Genomic DNA, 18875 nt, shown 5'->3' on the forward strand with positions numbered 1-18875 from the left:
AAATTGGAATTGGTTAATTCCCTCCAAAGCAAAGGTTGTCTATCTAATATGGAGATCTGGTAGGGATCTTCAAAGTGCCCTCTTATTTTCAAAAATTTCATGAGACCATTTGCACAAGTAATTTCCAATACAACCTTCAATTTCAAATGCTTGCAGAAGACATCCAACTACACATTATGAGGTGCTGCCATAGAGATTGTCACAAACATGTCATCTAATAACTGCAACACATATATTTTGGATGAAGGAAAGCTACCTCTGCCTGACTGGTTCAGAGACTGAAAATCTTAGAGTGATTTAACCATCAGATCATAGTTTAAAATTTGTCTGGCTGGCAGAATTAGGAGCAATGCCCAGTTCTGCCGAAGAAGATATTGATTTCAAATACTAGCTTAGCTAAAATACCCACTTTTACCTCATGTATCTAGGAACTATCCTCCCTTTCATCCAGTTTGTAAACCGATCAAATTGACTAGAGACTTGGTGCCAGATGTAGGTAATCTCAATTTACCTATTCTTAAATACCGAATTTTACCAATTCGGTATTTAAGAATAGGTAAATGGGATGTAGATAATTTTTATGTAAAAATTACCGAATCGGTAAGATTCGGTAATTAAGAATCGGTATTTACCGATTCTGTATTTACTGAATCGGTAAATACTGATTCAGTAATTCCCATTCATTCCTATGGGCCTGGAGGCCCATAGGAATGAATTTGAATTACTGATTCGGTAAATACCAATTCGGTAAATACCGAATCGGTAATAGGGGGAACCCTTTCAAGGGTGGCAGGGTGTCACATTGACACCCTGTTGCACCCCTGAATAGTGCATGGGTGCACATGTGGCACACATGCATGCCCTAAGGGCATGTATGTCTGCCACATGGCACTGAATAAAAAGCAAAAAATTGCTTTTTTGAAAGGAATTCGTCATTTACCACCAACTAATAGTTGGTGGTTAATAACAAATCCTTAAATGTGAAAAGCACTCACTTGAGTGCTCCCTACATTTCAGGATTCGGTAATTTACTGAATCGGTATTTTAAGAATTCGGTAATTTACTGATTTCTTAAATTACCGAATCAGTAAATTACCGAATCCTGAAATGTGGCCTCCTACATCTGAAAAGCCTAATACCGGTCGGTAACGGCCAAAATTCGGTAATTTCGGCCGTTACCGACTGGTATTAGGCTTGCCTCCTACATCTGGCCCTTGGTAATGTTGAAAGGGGACTTCTGCAACATTGTCTTGGCAGGAAACCTCAAGAAACGATCATGAAAGTACAGAGAATACAAAACCAGCCAGCTACACTCTGCCTTACCTTAAATATATCAGCCTCCTGGCAGCCCAGAGAATAATATTCAAATTTCCCTATACCGTTTTCAAGCATGTCAATGCCACAACCCATAATGCTTAGATGTAACTTTTCACAGCTGTGCACCCAGATGCCTGATCACAGTGGCCAGTTCCAGTTTCAGTGCAAGTCACCCAGACCAACTTTATCCAGGTGATAGGAGCACAGATCTGTAATGGAATGTACCCAAACGTATAACCTAATTACCTCTAGCTTCAAGACAAAAAAGGAAAACATGCTATTTCAAAGAGATCTTCCCTACCCATGATGATGATGCTGAAACAATCCACTGAACCCCACTTCATGCTTCCCAGGATCTGAAATTCCATATAAGGTAATTCATACATCACAGACACAGATTCACATAGCATGCTTTGGTGCAGCATTAGCATTCATCTACACCGCCAATGCTGCAAATTGGCAACTGTCAAAAATTATCCCTTTATAGAACATTTAAATAAAGAAATAGCCAAATATTACAGAAGAGATGTCAGGCATTTACGCTCTATCTTATGTGATAACTACCGCACAGGCACCAAGCAAACAACACAATACAAAGTAAGTGTTCCATTACTAGCTTAGGGTCCGGCCCACAATATAATGCCTTGACCAAGTGCTTGTTGTATATATTAAAAAGACTCTTTCAAGAAGGCAATGTAGTAATGGGCTAAAGGGAGAAGCTATACATGTAGGCCATCACATGGGTGCCATTATGGATTTGACAGAGATAGTCATAAGGATGCAGTAGTGTCCCTTTACTCCACTAGGAATAACAGTCAGTCAGTCAGTCAGTCCAAATACTTTAATTCGGCTTTACAGCCATAAAAGCAAGATAAAATATGCATACATCCAGTATAACCTATAATTTAAAAAAATTACAGAAGCAAACAGAGTTGTAACATCAAAGAACCAGAATTGATAATATACAACAGTAAAATACAATAATGACAGCCGTGGCTCATGATAAGTAACTGGCCAACCCTACAGATTTCATAAGCACTTGCAGAGGGAACCTAGAGCACAATCTATTATACAATATATAAAAAGAATAAAAACATCACAAATACTTCAATCCATGTTCTATGAATATGCATGTTAAAAAAATAAATAGATTAGAGAAATAGACTACAAGAAAAACTAGCATGTTAAAAAAACAGGGACATGATTGTTGTCATCTCGTTCACTACATTGTTTCATAGCAACGAAGGGAATATAAAGCTAATAGATACATGAACATCAACTGTTGCCCCGCTCTTTTCCCTTTAAAACTCCTTTGCGTGTACACCACATTGCGAATATGAATTTTGAGGTTGTGACTACAAAGAGTGGTGACATTTCATATTTAAGTAATCTAAAGACCCCAAGGTAATTTCTTAGCCCTAGATTTCTACACAGTTGGTAGACCCACTTCGATCGAGACCTATGATAAGCAGGACAGAAAAGTATTACATGTAGTTCTATTTCCTCTGCTACAGCACAGCCTGGACAAAGAGATTGAACAGAACCCTTCCATTTAATTGTAAATGCACCCAATGGGAGGGTTCCAAATCTAAATTGGATGAATAGTTTTTTTGCAAGAAACGGTTGGATATCATCCAAGGTCTTTTCCAATTTGTACTGCTACTTGACATCAAGAAACCTTGAAATCAGGGAGGTAGAGATCGTACTCCTAACTAAGTGGGCAAATTTCAATTCCTTCATCGCTGTGACTAGGGTTTTTTTCTGGATGCTGGGACAAGAGTCCTCTGGGTTCGACCATAAATTACCATAACCTAGAGAAAAGCACAAGCTCCTAACATAGGATATCCAAGGTAAGTTCTTAGCCCCCAGTTTACACATTACATCCCTCAATTCCTCTCTGTAGTTGATTAGCTCTGGCGTACTTCATATACGGCGCCAGAAAAGGAGAGGGCAAGAGGCAATAACATCAGAAATAGGATCAATGCCAAGATCCATCCTAAGCGGAGTTATGGGCGTGCTCTTTGGCAGCCCAAGCAGCTGTCTGAGGAAGGTGTTCTCCATTGCATGTAGTGACTGGGATGAGCAATGACCCCAGAGTTCAGCACCATAGAGAGATGCTCTCATTAGGAATAACCTGTGGACTTAGTTTAATCACACTTTAAATATGCAAATTATCGTCATTGGTTACCTGTTTTCCAACGCAAATCCTTCAAAATGTACCTCGTGGCATTTGTGTTGGGAACACTTCAACAGTGGGGTGGTGTCTTGCAACTTGATTTCCGACTTCAAGTGGAAACTCAGTTTGCACCTAAATCCTCACTTACATTGTGCTCAGAATAAGGCTGTGATTCTATAGTCCTTCATCAGGTCATCAGGTGAATATCACAATATGTCTCAAAATCAAGGCAGGTGCCATCAAACAGAGAAACATTGTAGAATCCATCTCCATATTGTTGGAGATTGTTAGTAATCAAGCCTCCCCACCCTCCTGAGCCTCCCTCTGGTCAGATCGGATCTTAGCGCTGGGATACTTATGGGTGACTACGCGCTTTATAAAACCCAATAATAATAATAATAATGGGTAAAGAGTGCTGGCGTTTTTCTCTTAACTGGATGGTTTGTCAAGACCACTGTGGGAAGTCAAGTAATAACTATCAATAATTACTTAACAGAGTCTATGGTAAGATGAATCTATCCGAATTTTTTTAAAACAGAACCTGCTTGAGGAGGAGGACGCACTCATCACCCATCCTATAAGGTATGTAATCCAATAAGCACATTTGTCAATTATACACCTTACAATGTAAATAAAATGATTCCATCAAAACATATATTATACAGTGCTCTTCATGAATCACAACTGTTGGTGTGCACATCAGTCAAGACGCCACATCATTATATATAACATATGATTCTCGGATATAATCATGATGCTGCAACCATCTTCACAGTTCAACACACTGTAGGTTTATTTTCTTTGTTGAATATTCAATTCTTAAAGCTTCAGAACAAATGTTTCAAAACTCACCACTCCCAATGCATTTCAGTGCAAAGCACCTTCATCAGGGGAATACTGTAAAAATGTACAAGTATTACATGTTTCTGATTCTTATCATAAACACGAAATCAATCAATAAACTATTATAAACACATTCAATAATTCCGAGGGTTATTAGGTCCAAAAAAACACAGTTCTGAAATAAAGATACTCCAATCAGTATGCATGCAACTACACCCATTTTGCAAACAATGATGTTAAGTCACATGAGAGTGTAAAAACACAATGTGTTCAAATCACGCAAAAAGTGTAAAACTCTTATGTGGCTTAACATCATTGTTTGCAAAATGGGTGTAGTTGGATGCATACTGATTGGAATATCTTTATTTTCAGAACTGGAGTTTTTTGGACCTAATAACGCTCTGAATTATTGAATGTGTTGATAATAGTTTATTAATTAATTTTGTGTTCATGATAAGAATCAGAAACATGTAATACTTGTACATTTGTACAGTATTCCCCTGATGAAGGTGCTTTGCACCGAAATGCATTGGGAGTAGCGAGTTTTGAAACATTTGTTCTGAAGCTTTATGAGTTGAATATTCAACAAAGAAAATAAACCTACAGTGTGTTGAACTGTGAAGATGGTTGCAGCATCTTGATTACATCTGAGAGTCACATGTTATATATAATGATGTGGTGTCTTGACTGATGTGCATATCAACAGTTGAGGTCCTAGGGGACCTCAACTTCCACCTGGAGAACAACAATGACAGCAACACCGCCGCCCTGCTGAACAACCTCGCCAACCTCGGACTCAAGCAACTGGTGATCACCCCCACCCATTACGCCGGACACACGCTTGACCCAGTCTTCTCCAACAGCAAGTACATCTCCTTCAGCCACTCCACCGGACTCCACTGGACAGACCACAGCTGCGTCCACTTCAGCTTCAGAAGGACCACGACCCACCACCAGCCGCAACAGGTTCCCCGCAGGAGCTGGGACAAGATCACCACCGACCAGCTCACCACATCCCTGAGCCAGAACCCTCCCGCCAGCCCAACGGACCCCAACCAAGCAGCCAACAACCTCACACAGTGGATCGCCAACTGCGCGGATGACCTCGCACCTCTGAAAAACCATCCCAGCAGGCCCGGCAGCAAGAAAGCCTCTTGGTTCAATGACGATCTCAAGAACTCCAAGAAGAACTGCCGTACCCTCGAGAAAGCCTGGCGCAAAGACCCGACTACAGACAACATGACCGCCCTCAAGCATGCCACCCGCAAACACCACCAGCTGATCCACACCACCAAGAAGACAGCATTCAAGGAATAACTAGACAACAATGCCCACAACAGCAAGGAACTCTTCAGCATCGTCAAAGAGCTCTCCAACCCCAGCGCCGGAAACAACAACATCACTCCCTCGCAAGACCTCTGCGACTCACTCGCCTCGTTCTTCCACAGCAAGATCGCCGACATACACAACAGCTTCGGCGCACAGACCACGCACCCAACCACCGAACCAACGCCCCCCACTACCACCCTCCGCGCCTGGACCCCGGTCAGCACCAAAGACACCAGCCACATGATGAACACCATCCACTCCGGATCACCAACCGACCCATGCCCCCAACACGTCTTCAACAAGGCCGACTCCGTCATCGCACCCCAACTCCGGGACATCATCAACTGCTCCTTCAACACCGCCACGTTCCCGGAGAGCTGGAAGCATGCCGAACTCGGCGCCCTCCTGAAGAAACCATCAGCGGACCCCACCGACCTCAAGAACTACTGCCCCATCTCGCTCCTCCCTTTTCCTGCCAAAGTCATTGAGAAGACCGTCAACAGACAGCTTGCCGCCTTCCTCGAGACGAACGTATCCCTCGACCACTCGCAGTCCGGTTTCCGAGCCAACCACAGCACCGAGACCGCCCTCATTGCAGCCACTGACGACATCCGAACCCTGCTCGACAACGGGGAAACAGCGGCCCTCATCCTCCTGGACCTCTCCGCAGCGTTCGATACTGTCTGCCACCGCACCCTAGTGCAGCGCCTCAGCAACATCTGAATCCAAGAGAAGGCACTGGAGTGGATCATCTCGCTCCTCGCCGGATGAACCCAGAGAGTCCGCCTCCCCCCGTTCAGATCCGAGGCCACCGAAGTCATCTGCGGCGTACCACAAGGATCATCACTCAGCCCCACCCTCTTCAACATCTACATGAGCCCCCTCGCGGCCATCGCATGCCAACACAACCTCAACATCATCTCCTACACCAACAACACCCAGCTGATCCTCTCCCTCACCAACGACCCTGCCACCGCCAGAACCAACCTACACGAAGGGATGAAAGACGTAGCCGAGTGGATGATGAACAGCCGCCTGAAACTGAATTCAGACAAGACGGAAGTCCTCATCCTTGGATCATCACCCTCTGCCTGGGACGACTCCTGGTGGCCCCCTGCCCTGGGCAGCGCACCCAAACCAACGGACCACGCATGCAACCTGGGCTTCATCCTGGACTCCTCCCTCCCGATAACCAGACAAGTCAACGCCGTCTTATCGTCATGTTTCAACATCCTATGCATGCTCCGAAAGATCTTCCGATGGATCCCCACCGAAACCAGGAAGACGGTCACCCAGGCACTCGTCACCAGCCGACTAGACTACGGAAACACCCTCTACACCGGAACCACAGCCAAACTACAGAAAAGACTCCAACGCATCCAGAACGCCTCTGCACGACTCATCCTGGACATCCCCCGACACAGCCACATCTCCGGACACCTGAGAGACCTGCACTGGCTCCCCGTCGGCAAGAGAATCACGTTCCGACTCCTCACCCACGCACACAAGGCCCTCCACAACCTGGGCCCCAGGTACCTCAACGACCGCCTGACCTTCTACACTCCCACCCGCCAGCTACGATCGACCAGCCACGCCCTCGCTGCCGTTCCACGCATCCGAAGAGCCACTTCGGGAGGAAGATCCTTCTCCTACCTGGCAGCCAAGACTTGGAACTCCCTCCCCATCCACCTCCGTCTGACCCAAGACCACCTCTCCTTCAGGAAGCAACTCAAGACCTGGCTGTTCGAGCAGTAGTGGACCCCCCTCCCCCAAGCGCCTTGAGACCCTCCGGGTGAGTAGCGTGCTATACAAATATCTTGATTGATTGATTGATTGATTGATTGATTGATTGATTGATTGATTTATGAAGAGCACTGTATGATATATGTTTTGATGGAATAATGTTATTTACATTGTAAGGTGTATAATTGACAAATGTGCTTATTGGATTACATACCTTATAGGAAGGGTGAATAGTGCGTCCTCATGCTCAAGCAGGTTCTGTTTGAAATATTTTCATATTATTGTGTCCTAGGAGAGGCTAACCAGGTTTTTTGAGGGCCACACCTTGTATACTGTTTGAATACAATTACAATTGAGTTTAATATTGGTAAAAATCAGGAGTGCAGGTTACTTATATAAAAAATGTTGTTTGTATATAAAAGAAAAATTTTGTTAAGATGAATCTACCACCATGTCTGCCTTTTATTGCTTGCTGAATTTTAGAGTTTTTTCTTTTTTCACAGACAGGTGCAAACATTGTGCTTCAGTGAATTCAATAAATTAGAAAAATTGGATTTGACCTTTCAGTTGTGATATAATTTAAGGCGAATATACGTGAAAGTTTTGTTAAATCTAAGTAAGTGGAAGTCCTAGGCTTGGCTCACACAGGTTTTGCATTTGGTCATGCCAGTGGCGGCGAGTGACATTAAGAAATGGTGAGGCAATAAATTAAATTATTTTGACCCACTGACAAGCACTTTGAGGAATCAGCAAATCCCTTAGTGTCATCGCCAAAGTTCTCCATCATGGTTTAATGCACTGTGACTAAGAGCTCTGGGGTTAAGGCGGAAGGCAGTGTTAGTTTCGCAGTGCCTGTCAGTCGGTCATAAAGGAAAAAATAAAATGTGTACTTACCCACTAGCTTACCTCCACCAGTCTTAGGCGTTCTTGCAGTTCCTTCCAGAGTGTGGTCTCAGAGCCACCTTCCCTATACCAATCCAGAGGCCGCTCTCAGCCTGTTAATAATGTTAAGCAGGATGAGAGAATCACCAGGATTGGTTGGAGCTGTCTGGCTGAACTCCCCCTCAGGCACTGGAGCCTATGCTTGCTTTCCACCGTGCTGTCTAAGACAGCTTGGGTTGGAGAGGTTTAAAGTGCGCATGTGAGGCTAGTCATCGCAAGATAGCTGGCCAAAGTGTTGTGCACTTTTAACTGGAGTGGGCACGACTTCTGCCCTGCTGCAAATTAGCAGCAATGGCCTGCCTCATCACACACGCGGCTTGGGCTTGGAGCAGTGAAAAATAAAATGGTAATAAATTATCTTTATTACCATTTTATTTTTCACCTTTGCTGTGCTCACAGCAGGGGGTAACTCTCCTCCTTCCTAATTGAGGAGCCGCCACTAGATCATGCAAAAAAAAAAAGAATAGCAATGCATACCACTCTGTAATCAAACAAGGCACACGAAAAAGAGCTGCAGCTCTGGCTTGTTCATGCATTCTTCATACATATGATTTTTTATGTCATTTTATAATGATTCATCCAAGAAACAGATTAGCAAATAATTTAATTCACATGACAATCACATGAAGTATACTTAAACACTGATACTTTTCTTAGATATTTATTAGAGTGTGAACTTTATGGATTTTGTCAATGTTGCCTTTATTCTTGACACATAACGCCACATGATCCTATAACAGGTACACTATTGTGTATATCGTCAAACTTTTTTGCTTAAAAAATACATCATTTTTGTTGTAACTCCTTTCGGGCAAAATCACAAACCTTAAAAACTGCAGACAATAATTATTCTTTCACGCTCTTCTTTCAGGGTTTTGATGACATCCAAGACAGAAAAAGAGCGGTAATCCTTTCGCGCTAGAAGATGCATCTGAGGCTTTGGCAGTAGATGAAGGGAAATGGGATCCAGCACGCTGGGAAAGGCTGCCTCTCTGGATGAACTCTTACACACGTGCATCGGGATGTTCGGTAAGGACGTCTGCCTCATGTTCAGAACGCTCTCGAGTACGCCACTCCACTCTAGGGGCCTCATTTATGAAAAGTGACGCATCGCTGCGTGAAAACAGCGATGCGTCACTTTTCACTGCGCACTCCTTGCGACACCAATGATGCGTCATATTTAATGTATGACGCATCATGTCGCAAGGACTTACAGATACGTCAGTATTTCTGACGAATCTGTAAGCGCAAAAGTGACGCATTGCTGGAGTGTGTCACAAAAGTGACGCAACTCCAGCAATGCGTCCTTTCACATGGGGAAAGCCCCATGTGAAAGGGCTTGCGTCAGTCTTACGCCTGCTGTGAGGCAGGCGCAAGATTTTGACGCAACAGCATCCTAAAAGTGACGCAGTGAAATCTCATAGATTTCACTGCGTCACTATTACGAGGCTTTTTGCGGGGGAACGCCCCCTCTGCATACATTATACCTGACACAGGTATAATGTGGCGCAGGGGTTTAAAAAGTGACGCATCTACCTAGATGCGTCACTTTTTAAATATGGCGCAACAAGGCGCATATTTTACGCCGCTGGTGCGTCACAAAAAGTGACGCACCGGAGGCGCAAAACTGACGCAAGGCCTCATAAATAAGGACCCAGAGACTTTATTTCATATAAATGTGCGCCCTTCGTCTACAAAAGTTTGTCCCCAAATTCTGTTTTCATACATCTGGCAGAGTGTGGAATATAGTTCACGATGTATGTGTATCATTAACATAAAACACATATAGTTGTGATGTGGTAAGGATGCGAGCACGCCAGCTTTAACTTGAGAATGTTTAGTGCAATACCTCTCCGTATTTGGGCTTATGTCTCCTTAAAAAGGGCAAGTGTTGCTGATGGCAGCAAGTGAGCCTTAAAAAATTAAGGCGTGCCAGAGAAAAGTGCAGGTGGTGAATACGATCATATTTTGCTTGTCTACGCCATTCCGCATTTCACGTGGGATTTACTGTCTACGAGTTGCATGAAAAAGGTGGCTGTGTAGTGTTAATCATCATGTAGTCTCTTGGTGGGCTTTGACTGAAGGATTACGGCGGTCATACTTGTTGAGGAGAGAGAGTCACTGTGCACTATTATGGTCAAGCAGGGGCGCAACTAGGTCTTAATTTCGGGGGGGCTAACATGGCAGATGAAGGGGCGTGGCTAATGTAAATCAATGGGGCGGAGCTAAAATGGCAGATAATCAGGATCGGTAATGCTCAGGTCAAGCTGAGAAAAAAATGTGGTGAATTCTGCATTTGAAACTGGACAACAATTAAAGCACATATTTTTGGTAGCTTGATGCATTGCCCCCCAAAACCCATACTCACCCTGAATCTTAAAATTACCCCTGGCACACCAAAACACATACCCACGCTGAACACTAAAATTAACCCCCTCACACCCTAAAACCCATACCCGCCCTGAAATCTATAATTACCCCTGGCACCCCAAAACCCATACCCATCTTATCCCTAAAATTATCCCTCCCCGGCACCCCAAAACCCATACCCAACCCACACCCTAAAATTACCCCCTGGCACCCCAAAACCCAATACCACCCTGAACCCTAAAATCACCCCCCTGGAGCCCCAAAACCCATACCCGCCCTGAACCTTAAATTACCCCTGGCACCCCAGAAACCATACCCATGCTGAACCATAAATTCCCCCTTGCCCCCCAAAACCCAAACCCACCCTGAACCTTAAAATTACCCCAGGCACCCCAAAACCCATACCCATACCCATGCTGAACCATAAATTCCCATCTGGCACCCCATAACCCATACCCACCATGAACCCTAAAATAGCCCCCTGACATCCCAAACCCACACCTGCCCTAAACCCTAAAATTACCCCTGGCACTATAAAACACATACCCACTCTGAACCCTAAAATTAATCCCATGGCACCCCAAAACCCACACCTACCCTGTACCTTAAAATTACCCCTGGCACCCCAAACCCCATACCCATGCTGAACCATAAATTCCCCTCCGGCACCCCATAACCCATACCCACCCTGAACCATAAATTCCCCGCTGGCACCCCATAACCCATACCCACCCTGAACCCTAAAATTGCCCCCTGACACCCCAAAACCCACACCTGCCCTGCAACCTAAAATTACCCCTGGCACACCAAAACACATACCCATGCTGAACCCTAAAATGTCCCCTGGCACCCCATACCCACCCTGAACCCTAAAATAGCCCCCTGACATCCGAAAACCCACACCTGCCCTAAACCCTAAAATTACCCCTGGCACCCCAAAACCCATACCCATGCTGAACCATAAATTCCCCCAGCACCCCATAACCCATACCCACCCTGAACCATAAATTCCCCCCTGGCACCCCATAACCCATACCCACCCTTGAACCCTAAAATTGCCCCCTGACATCCCAAACCCACACCTGCCCTAAACCCTAAAATTACCCCTGGCACTATAAAACACATACCCACTCTGAACCCTAAAATTAATCCCATGGCACCCCAAAACCCACACCTACCCTGTACCTTAAAATTACCCCTGGCACCCCAAACCCCATACCCATGCTGAACCATAAATTCCCCTCCGGCACCCCATAACCCATACCCACCCTGAACCATAAATTCCCCGCTGGCACCCCATAACCCATACCCACCCTGAACCCTAAAATTGCCCCCTGACACCCCAAAACCCACACCTGCCCTGCAACCTAAAATTACCCCTGGCACACCAAAACACATACCCATGCTGAACCCTAAAATGTCCCCTGGCACCCCATACCCACCCTGAACCCTAAAATAGCCCCCTGACATCCGAAAACCCACACCTGCCCTAAACCCTAAAATTACCCCTGGCACCCCAAAACCCATACCCATGCTGAACCATAAATTCCCCCAGCACCCCATAACCCATACCCACCCTGAACCATAAATTCCCCCCTGGCACCCCATAACCCATACCCACCCTTGAACCCTAAAATTGCCCCCTGACATCCCAAAACCCACACCTGCCCTGAACCCTAAAATTACCCCTGGCACACCAAAACACATACCCATGCTGAACCCTAAAATGTCCCCTGGCACCCCATACCCACCCTGAACCCTAAAATAGCCCCCTGACATCCGAAAACCCACACCTGCCCTAAACCCTAAAATTACCCCTGGCACCCCAAAACCCATACCCATGCTGAACCATAAATTCCCCCAGCACCCCATAACCCATACCCACCCTGAACCATAAATTCCCCCCTGGCACCCCATAACCCATACCCACCCTTGAACCCTAAAATTGCCCCCTGACATCCCAAACCCACACCTGCCCTAAACCCTAAAATTACCCCTGGCACTATAAAACACATACCCACTCTGAACCCTAAAATTAATCCCATGGCACCCCAAAACCCACACTTACCCTGTACCTTAAAATTACCCCTGGCACCCCAAACCCCATACCCATGCTGAACCATAAATTCCCCTCCGGCACCCCATAACCCATACCCACCCTGAACCATAAATTCCCCGCTGGCACCCCATAACCCATACCCACCCTGAACCCTAAAATTGCCCCCTGACACCCCAAAACCCACACCTGCCCTGCAACCTAAAATTACCCCTGGCACACCAAAACACATACCCATGCTGAACCCTAAAATGTCCCCTGGCACCCCATACCCACCCTGAACCCTAAAATAGCCCCCTGACATCCGAAAACCCACACCTGCCCTAAACCCTAAAATTACCCCTGGCACCCCAAAACCCATACCCATGCTGAACCATAAATTCCCCCAGCACCCCATAACCCATACCCACCCTGAACCATAAATTCCCCCCTGGCACCCCATAACCCATACCCACCCTTGAACCCTAAAATTGCCCCCTGACATCCCAAAACCCACACCTGCCCTGAACCCTAAAATTACCCCTGGCACACCAAAACACATACCCACGCAGAACCCTAAAATGTCCCCTTGCACCCCAAACCCATACCTACCCTGAACCCTAAAATTGCCCCCTGGAATCCCAAACCCAAGCCCCCTCAGAACCCTAAAATTACCCCCTGGCACCCCAATCCGTAACCCCCCCTGAACCATAAAATTACTCACTGGCACCCTAAAACCCACACCCACCCTGAACTCTAAAATTACCCACTAGCACCCCAAAAAAAAATAAACACTACAAACTTACACTACATTTGCATATTTGGAGGGGACTGTCCTCTTTGACGTTTCTATGTATGTAAGTCAAGAACAACATTCACAGTAACCTAGATATGCAGGCAGTAGGTAATGCTGTGCTGAAAAATGCATTAAAGTTACTGGAACTTACACAAAAAACTGCTGCCTGCTCTTCTGATACTATTCTGTGGAGTCTGGCTGATCAGCAGCACTGTGTCCTGCCATCTAGCCCCTCCCTAAGGTCTCACTGTGTAGATCAATGTGGGTCAAATGCACAGACAGCAGGGGGAAAGGGATGGCCAGTGCAGGTGAAGCTTTTCCTTTGTAAATTAATTCCTGCTGGCGCCATAGCCCAGGGTTTGCTGTCTGTGCACTTGTATGGAATACACATCTATACAAGTGCACAGACAGCACACCCTGTGCTAAGATGCCAGCAGAAATTCCTTTACAAAGGAAAAGCATCACCTTAACTGGCCATGCCTTCCCCCTGCTGTGCACATCTTCACACCCCATGCTCACAACCCATAAGTGCTTAGGTGAAATCCCTGCCTTCAGGCAAGGATTTCACCTCTGCGCCACTCTAAAGGAAACACAAGAGGTCAGGCCAGGGAGGTCGGTTCACTCGCTGAAACTTTTCAGAGGCTCGCTGTCTGGCTCGGGCTGCTGGGCCTCTCAGAAATCATTAAAACAATCACATTCTCGGATCGGATGCGCAGCCTTCCTGCACCATTTCAGTGCGTGTCATCTTAGCCCTGGCAGAGGAGGCGACGGGGGGGGGGGGGGGCTGAAGCCCGGTGAGCCCAATGGGTGTTGCGCGCCTGTGGTCAAGGTAGTGCTGTCTTTGTGCTCTGGCCAACATGCACACTATTTCATGGTCTTGTCAATGCTTGTTTTGTTTATTTGCAGTTTTTGTAAATGTTAGGGGAGCTGTCAGGCGCTCATCAATAAAACAAGCATTTGCAATGCAATCGGTCTCGCATTTTGGATCGTTTTAGTGTTTGTTTAGCCATTCAACACATATGACATCTTACGAATAACGTACTTATTTTTAAAATATGCATTGAATTGCTGCTGCACTGGGTGGCTCTTTGTGAGCTGAAGAGGTATAAGTGCTTCTCCCATTGTCAGGCAACATGTTTCTGAGGCTGTACTCAGAAAAGTACTAAGCGCTTGCACCACAGGAACCACCATGGTTTCACTATGCTCATGGTAACCCAGAGGTGTGCTTCTCAAGCTTCCTGGAGTAAGAGTGTAAGTGGTGTTTGGATTGTGAAAAGCAACACTGATGGAACTACGTCAATCTTGAGCTAGACAAAGAATATATTCCAGCCATATAGAATGAGGCACTTTCGAAATCAAGGGTGAATCACACCACATTTGTTTGCCTATTTTTTTGTCACATGATTCACACTTGTAATACCTTTTTTGTCCCTTAAGTGTGCTCTGTGAAGTTAGAACGCTCTACAAAATGCCTCTTCTCAATACCTTTTATTACTTTTTTCTCCTTTCTGATGTTAGCAGGAGCTTGGTGCCTTGCTATTCTTTTTGGTACTAATATTTATCCTCAATCAGCCCTGACAAAGACGAATTTTGAACCCTTTGTGAGCGATTTCCTTTTAGCTGGAGAAATTTTAAGAAGAAACTTGTCAACTTTTACGTGTATTAGATCTGCTGTGCAGTGAGGCACTGAGGCTACTGAGAGGAGTCACCCTTTCTTCAGTCAGTCAGGATGCGGACACCCCAGACCTTCACAGCGACTCAGCGACTCCTCACTGAGACACCTACTTAGCCAAGCAATTATATAGAAACAATAGGATGCAGGCACATCCTTTTATGAGGGCAGTGAACTCATAGGTGACTTGAACTACTGGGGAATAACCTAGTCACATGACTGGACTGGCCACTGCGCCACTCTAGCATGGTCCAGTTGGCGTCTGGGATAGAGGGGCTGCTTTAAAAGTTCGATACACTGAACCAACGACGAAAGCCTCAGTGGACACATTTTAGTCTTGGACCACTACTGCAGTGTGGAATAGGGCTTTTTTCTGCACTTTGTATTCCTTAAAACACATGGGTCACTGCCTCATTTTGCTTGAATGTCACTTTTGTTGACTTCCTCCCCTCCTTCCATAGCTGTCAAGAAACCCATAAATACAAAACGTTAATGAATAAATCAATGCATTTTTTAAAAATTTCCTGTAAGTCAGTCCTTCGCAGAAGGCATGTCACCAGGGCTTTGCGCAGCCACGTGGTGTACTTAGCAGCTGGACGCCAAGTGATACAGAGCATTTCCAATGCTTGTAGGCAAAACGTTTTGCAGCCAGGTGCGTTTTGAACTGACCTAAAAACGGGGTGTAAATCCACTCTGATCAAGGTGCCTGACAGAATTTTAAAAATGGGCTCTCTGTGGATGGAAAGAAATTAGGGGCCTCATTTATGAGGCCCCTTGCGCCATCGGAACTTCACTTTTCACGAAGTTCCGTGGCGCAGAAACCAGCGTGGTATTTATCAGGCAGCAGTACGCCAGTTTTTGTGGCGTACTGCTGCCTGATAAATATCAGTCCCTTTAACGCAGTGTACTGCGTTAAAGGGGCGTGCAATGGGTGTTGCTGGGGGCGTTCCCAGCAACATCCATGGCCTTTTGACACTGCCCCAGATTTACGAGAAATCGTAACTCTGAAGCAGTGCCAAAAGCTTACGCCTCCCCAGGGGAGGCGTAAGGGAGGCGCAACAGCGAGAAATGTCTTTATTTCTCCTCGTATTTCCTTTTTCTATGTGTGCTGCATTCTACAGCACACATAGAAAGAGGTAAAGCCTCTTGTGATTATTTTTGTACAGAAAGGTTTCCCTTCCTGTACAAAAATAATCTTCCCCACAATGCAGGCACCCTTGCACCATTGTGCAAGGGTGCCTGCGCTGGCGCAGGCAGCCCATTGTGCGCCGGCGGAGGGGAAAAGGACAGGAATGCGCCGTATCTTATAGATACGGCGCATTTCTGCCCTTTTCTTTTGCCGTAGGGAAACGCAGCAGGAAGGCCTGCTGCGCTTCCCTGCTGCAAAAAGTCATAAATGAGGCCCAAGGAATCAAAAGAGAAAAACATATGAATGCTGTTTACAAATGCGATACTTTTTTCTTTTCTTTTTCCCTTTTTTCCTACACTCAGCATATGAAGAATTGCATCAGAATAACAAAATAGTTATGCTAGAACGTACAGTTTTCTTCCCAGAAGATAAGCCTCTATTAACACCCATTTCTTTTTAAATTACTTGCCTTCAAACTGTACCCAGCAATGTCTTTTTGAAAAAGTATTTAACGTTTTTCACTGGATACGTGTTGAGCGTGGATTTTTTTCAGACAAAAAACAGAGGAGGCTGATATTTAAGCCTGAAACCTACACATCAGCAAGTTACGATGGCAGGAAAAGAAATGCGCATAGCCCTTATTAAAGTAAGAGGGGTGCCCAAACGGGGGGGGGGGGGACACCGGGGGGACTTAAGTCCTTGCACCAGTGCTGACCGGAGCACGACTGCAAGTTTAAAAAGTGCGCTGAAATACACTGATCATTAGGGTCGCTTAGCTCGTTGATGTTCGAGCTGTTTTTTTTTTTACCACCTGCACATTTTAAGGTGATGAATACAACAGGCCAAAAATGCATAATTAGAAGAACAGCCTATAAATGAGACAAATACCAAATGAAATTAACAAGGGCTCTAGGCTAGGAAACCAAGCTGAGCATCTTCCTGCTGTGAGGGGGGCCGTCTATACCTAGGTCATTGTTGCTAACATTGAAATGTGAAAATGACAGCACCTGCAGAGGGCCTACAGCCAAGTGTTGTGACCCGACAGCGGGGCACTAGGACCCACGGGGTCAAGTGACCTGAGGAGATGGACACCGGACACCACATCCGGTCACGGGGGCGGAGGGCAGTATAGCAGGAGCGGGGAACCAGTATGGACGTACATATGCCTAGCTGTAAGAAGATATAATAAAAGCATATCTTTCACCACACCTGATCAGCGCATGTTTTCCTTGGAGGGACTTCGGCAGATATCACAACTGGGGACGAAGGTATTGACGGATCGACGTGGTTTCCACATCGAGAAACATCGTAAAAAAAACCAGGAGCCCGCCCTGGATCGCATCGCGACGAAAACAGAAAGATTTTGGCCCGTGGATGTATAGCAGCGACGCGGAAGCCCACCCCGACCGCTGCGAGGAGAAACTGACTAGATCCTGGTAAGCGCCGTGTGCGAGCGTGAGGAGTGAAAAAAAATCGCCGCAAGCTCTCGCGAGAGTCTCGTCGGCCATTTTAGAGTCAGGCGGATTCGACCAATCAGCACGCGAGAAGGAAGAGCGGCCATTTTTAGGTCAGGCACAAAGCCGATTGGTCTAGAAATCTCGCGAGAACCTTGGAGGCCATTTTGAGGTCAGGCGAACGAGCCAATAAGAGACCACGGTATATCACATGGTGGGGCCGGGTAGAAACGGTAAAAATGATGATATCCCCACTAATTAACTACCTGAGCACAATGCTACCCCTTTCCTTCTCCAAAGAATTCCTTTCCAAGCTTGACAAACTGATTTCCTCCTTCCTTTGGCAAGGTAAAAAGGCCAGAATTAGCCTGAAAAAATTACGCCTTGATAAATCCTTGGGAGGCGTCAATCTGGCAGATTTTCAGCTATACCAAACTGCTTTCTTGGCCAGACAGGGTTCATTCTGGTTAATTCCACAAACAGACTACACCCCGGTGTGGCTATCTGTGTAAAAATCCCTTCTTCAGGGCCTTGATCCCTCCGCCCTTCTTACCATCAAACTACACCCCACTTTAAACTCAGGAACCATCTTCAAACACACAAAAGCAGCCCTCCTTCATTTAAGCAAGTTTTTACCACACCAATTCCGTAAATCGAAGTGGGAATCGTTGTGGCAGAATAACAAAGGGAAACCACTAAATAACCCTACATGGATTGGGAAAGGTATATACTTCCCTCACCAACTATTTGAAGGTGCATCACCGCTCTCTTTCGGTGAATTACAAACCAGATTCCAACTCCAACACATAGAATTCTACTATTTCTTGCATCTCAAGGTGTCACTCACCAAAGCAGCTCTGAACGACATCACCCCCTCCCTCCCTGGCTACCTACACACACTCAATAGACTTGGCCATCAGGTGTCCAGAATTTACAAAATGATCCGCCCAAAAAGGTCCAATCTGACTAGCCCCGCACAGTCATTCTGGGATACTTATTCATCCTCTACGACCTCGGAAGTAGAGTGGGCCAGAATCTGGGAGTCAACCACACGACACAAAATTAGCCC

The 18875-nt window shown here is 45.8% G+C and overlaps 1 protein-coding gene across 2 annotated transcripts in view; it reads left to right on the forward strand.

The window, feature by feature from the left end:
* Positions 1-18875, forward strand: part of RASGRP3 (RAS guanyl releasing protein 3) — a 643233-nt gene that overhangs the window by 218200 nt on the left and 406158 nt on the right. For both annotated transcript variants that reach the window (XM_086926878.1, XM_086926879.1), the window contains exon 2: positions 9222-9379. In XM_086926878.1, the coding sequence (XP_086783004.1) occupies positions 9310-9379 (70 nt within the window). In that variant the 5' untranslated portion in view covers positions 9222-9309. The remainder of the gene's footprint in view (positions 1-9221; positions 9380-18875) is intronic.

This window comes from Lissotriton vulgaris, chromosome 6 (genome assembly GCF_964263255.1).
Source record: "Lissotriton vulgaris chromosome 6, aLisVul1.2, whole genome shotgun sequence".
Classification (NCBI taxonomy): Eukaryota; Metazoa; Chordata; class Amphibia; order Caudata; family Salamandridae; genus Lissotriton; species Lissotriton vulgaris.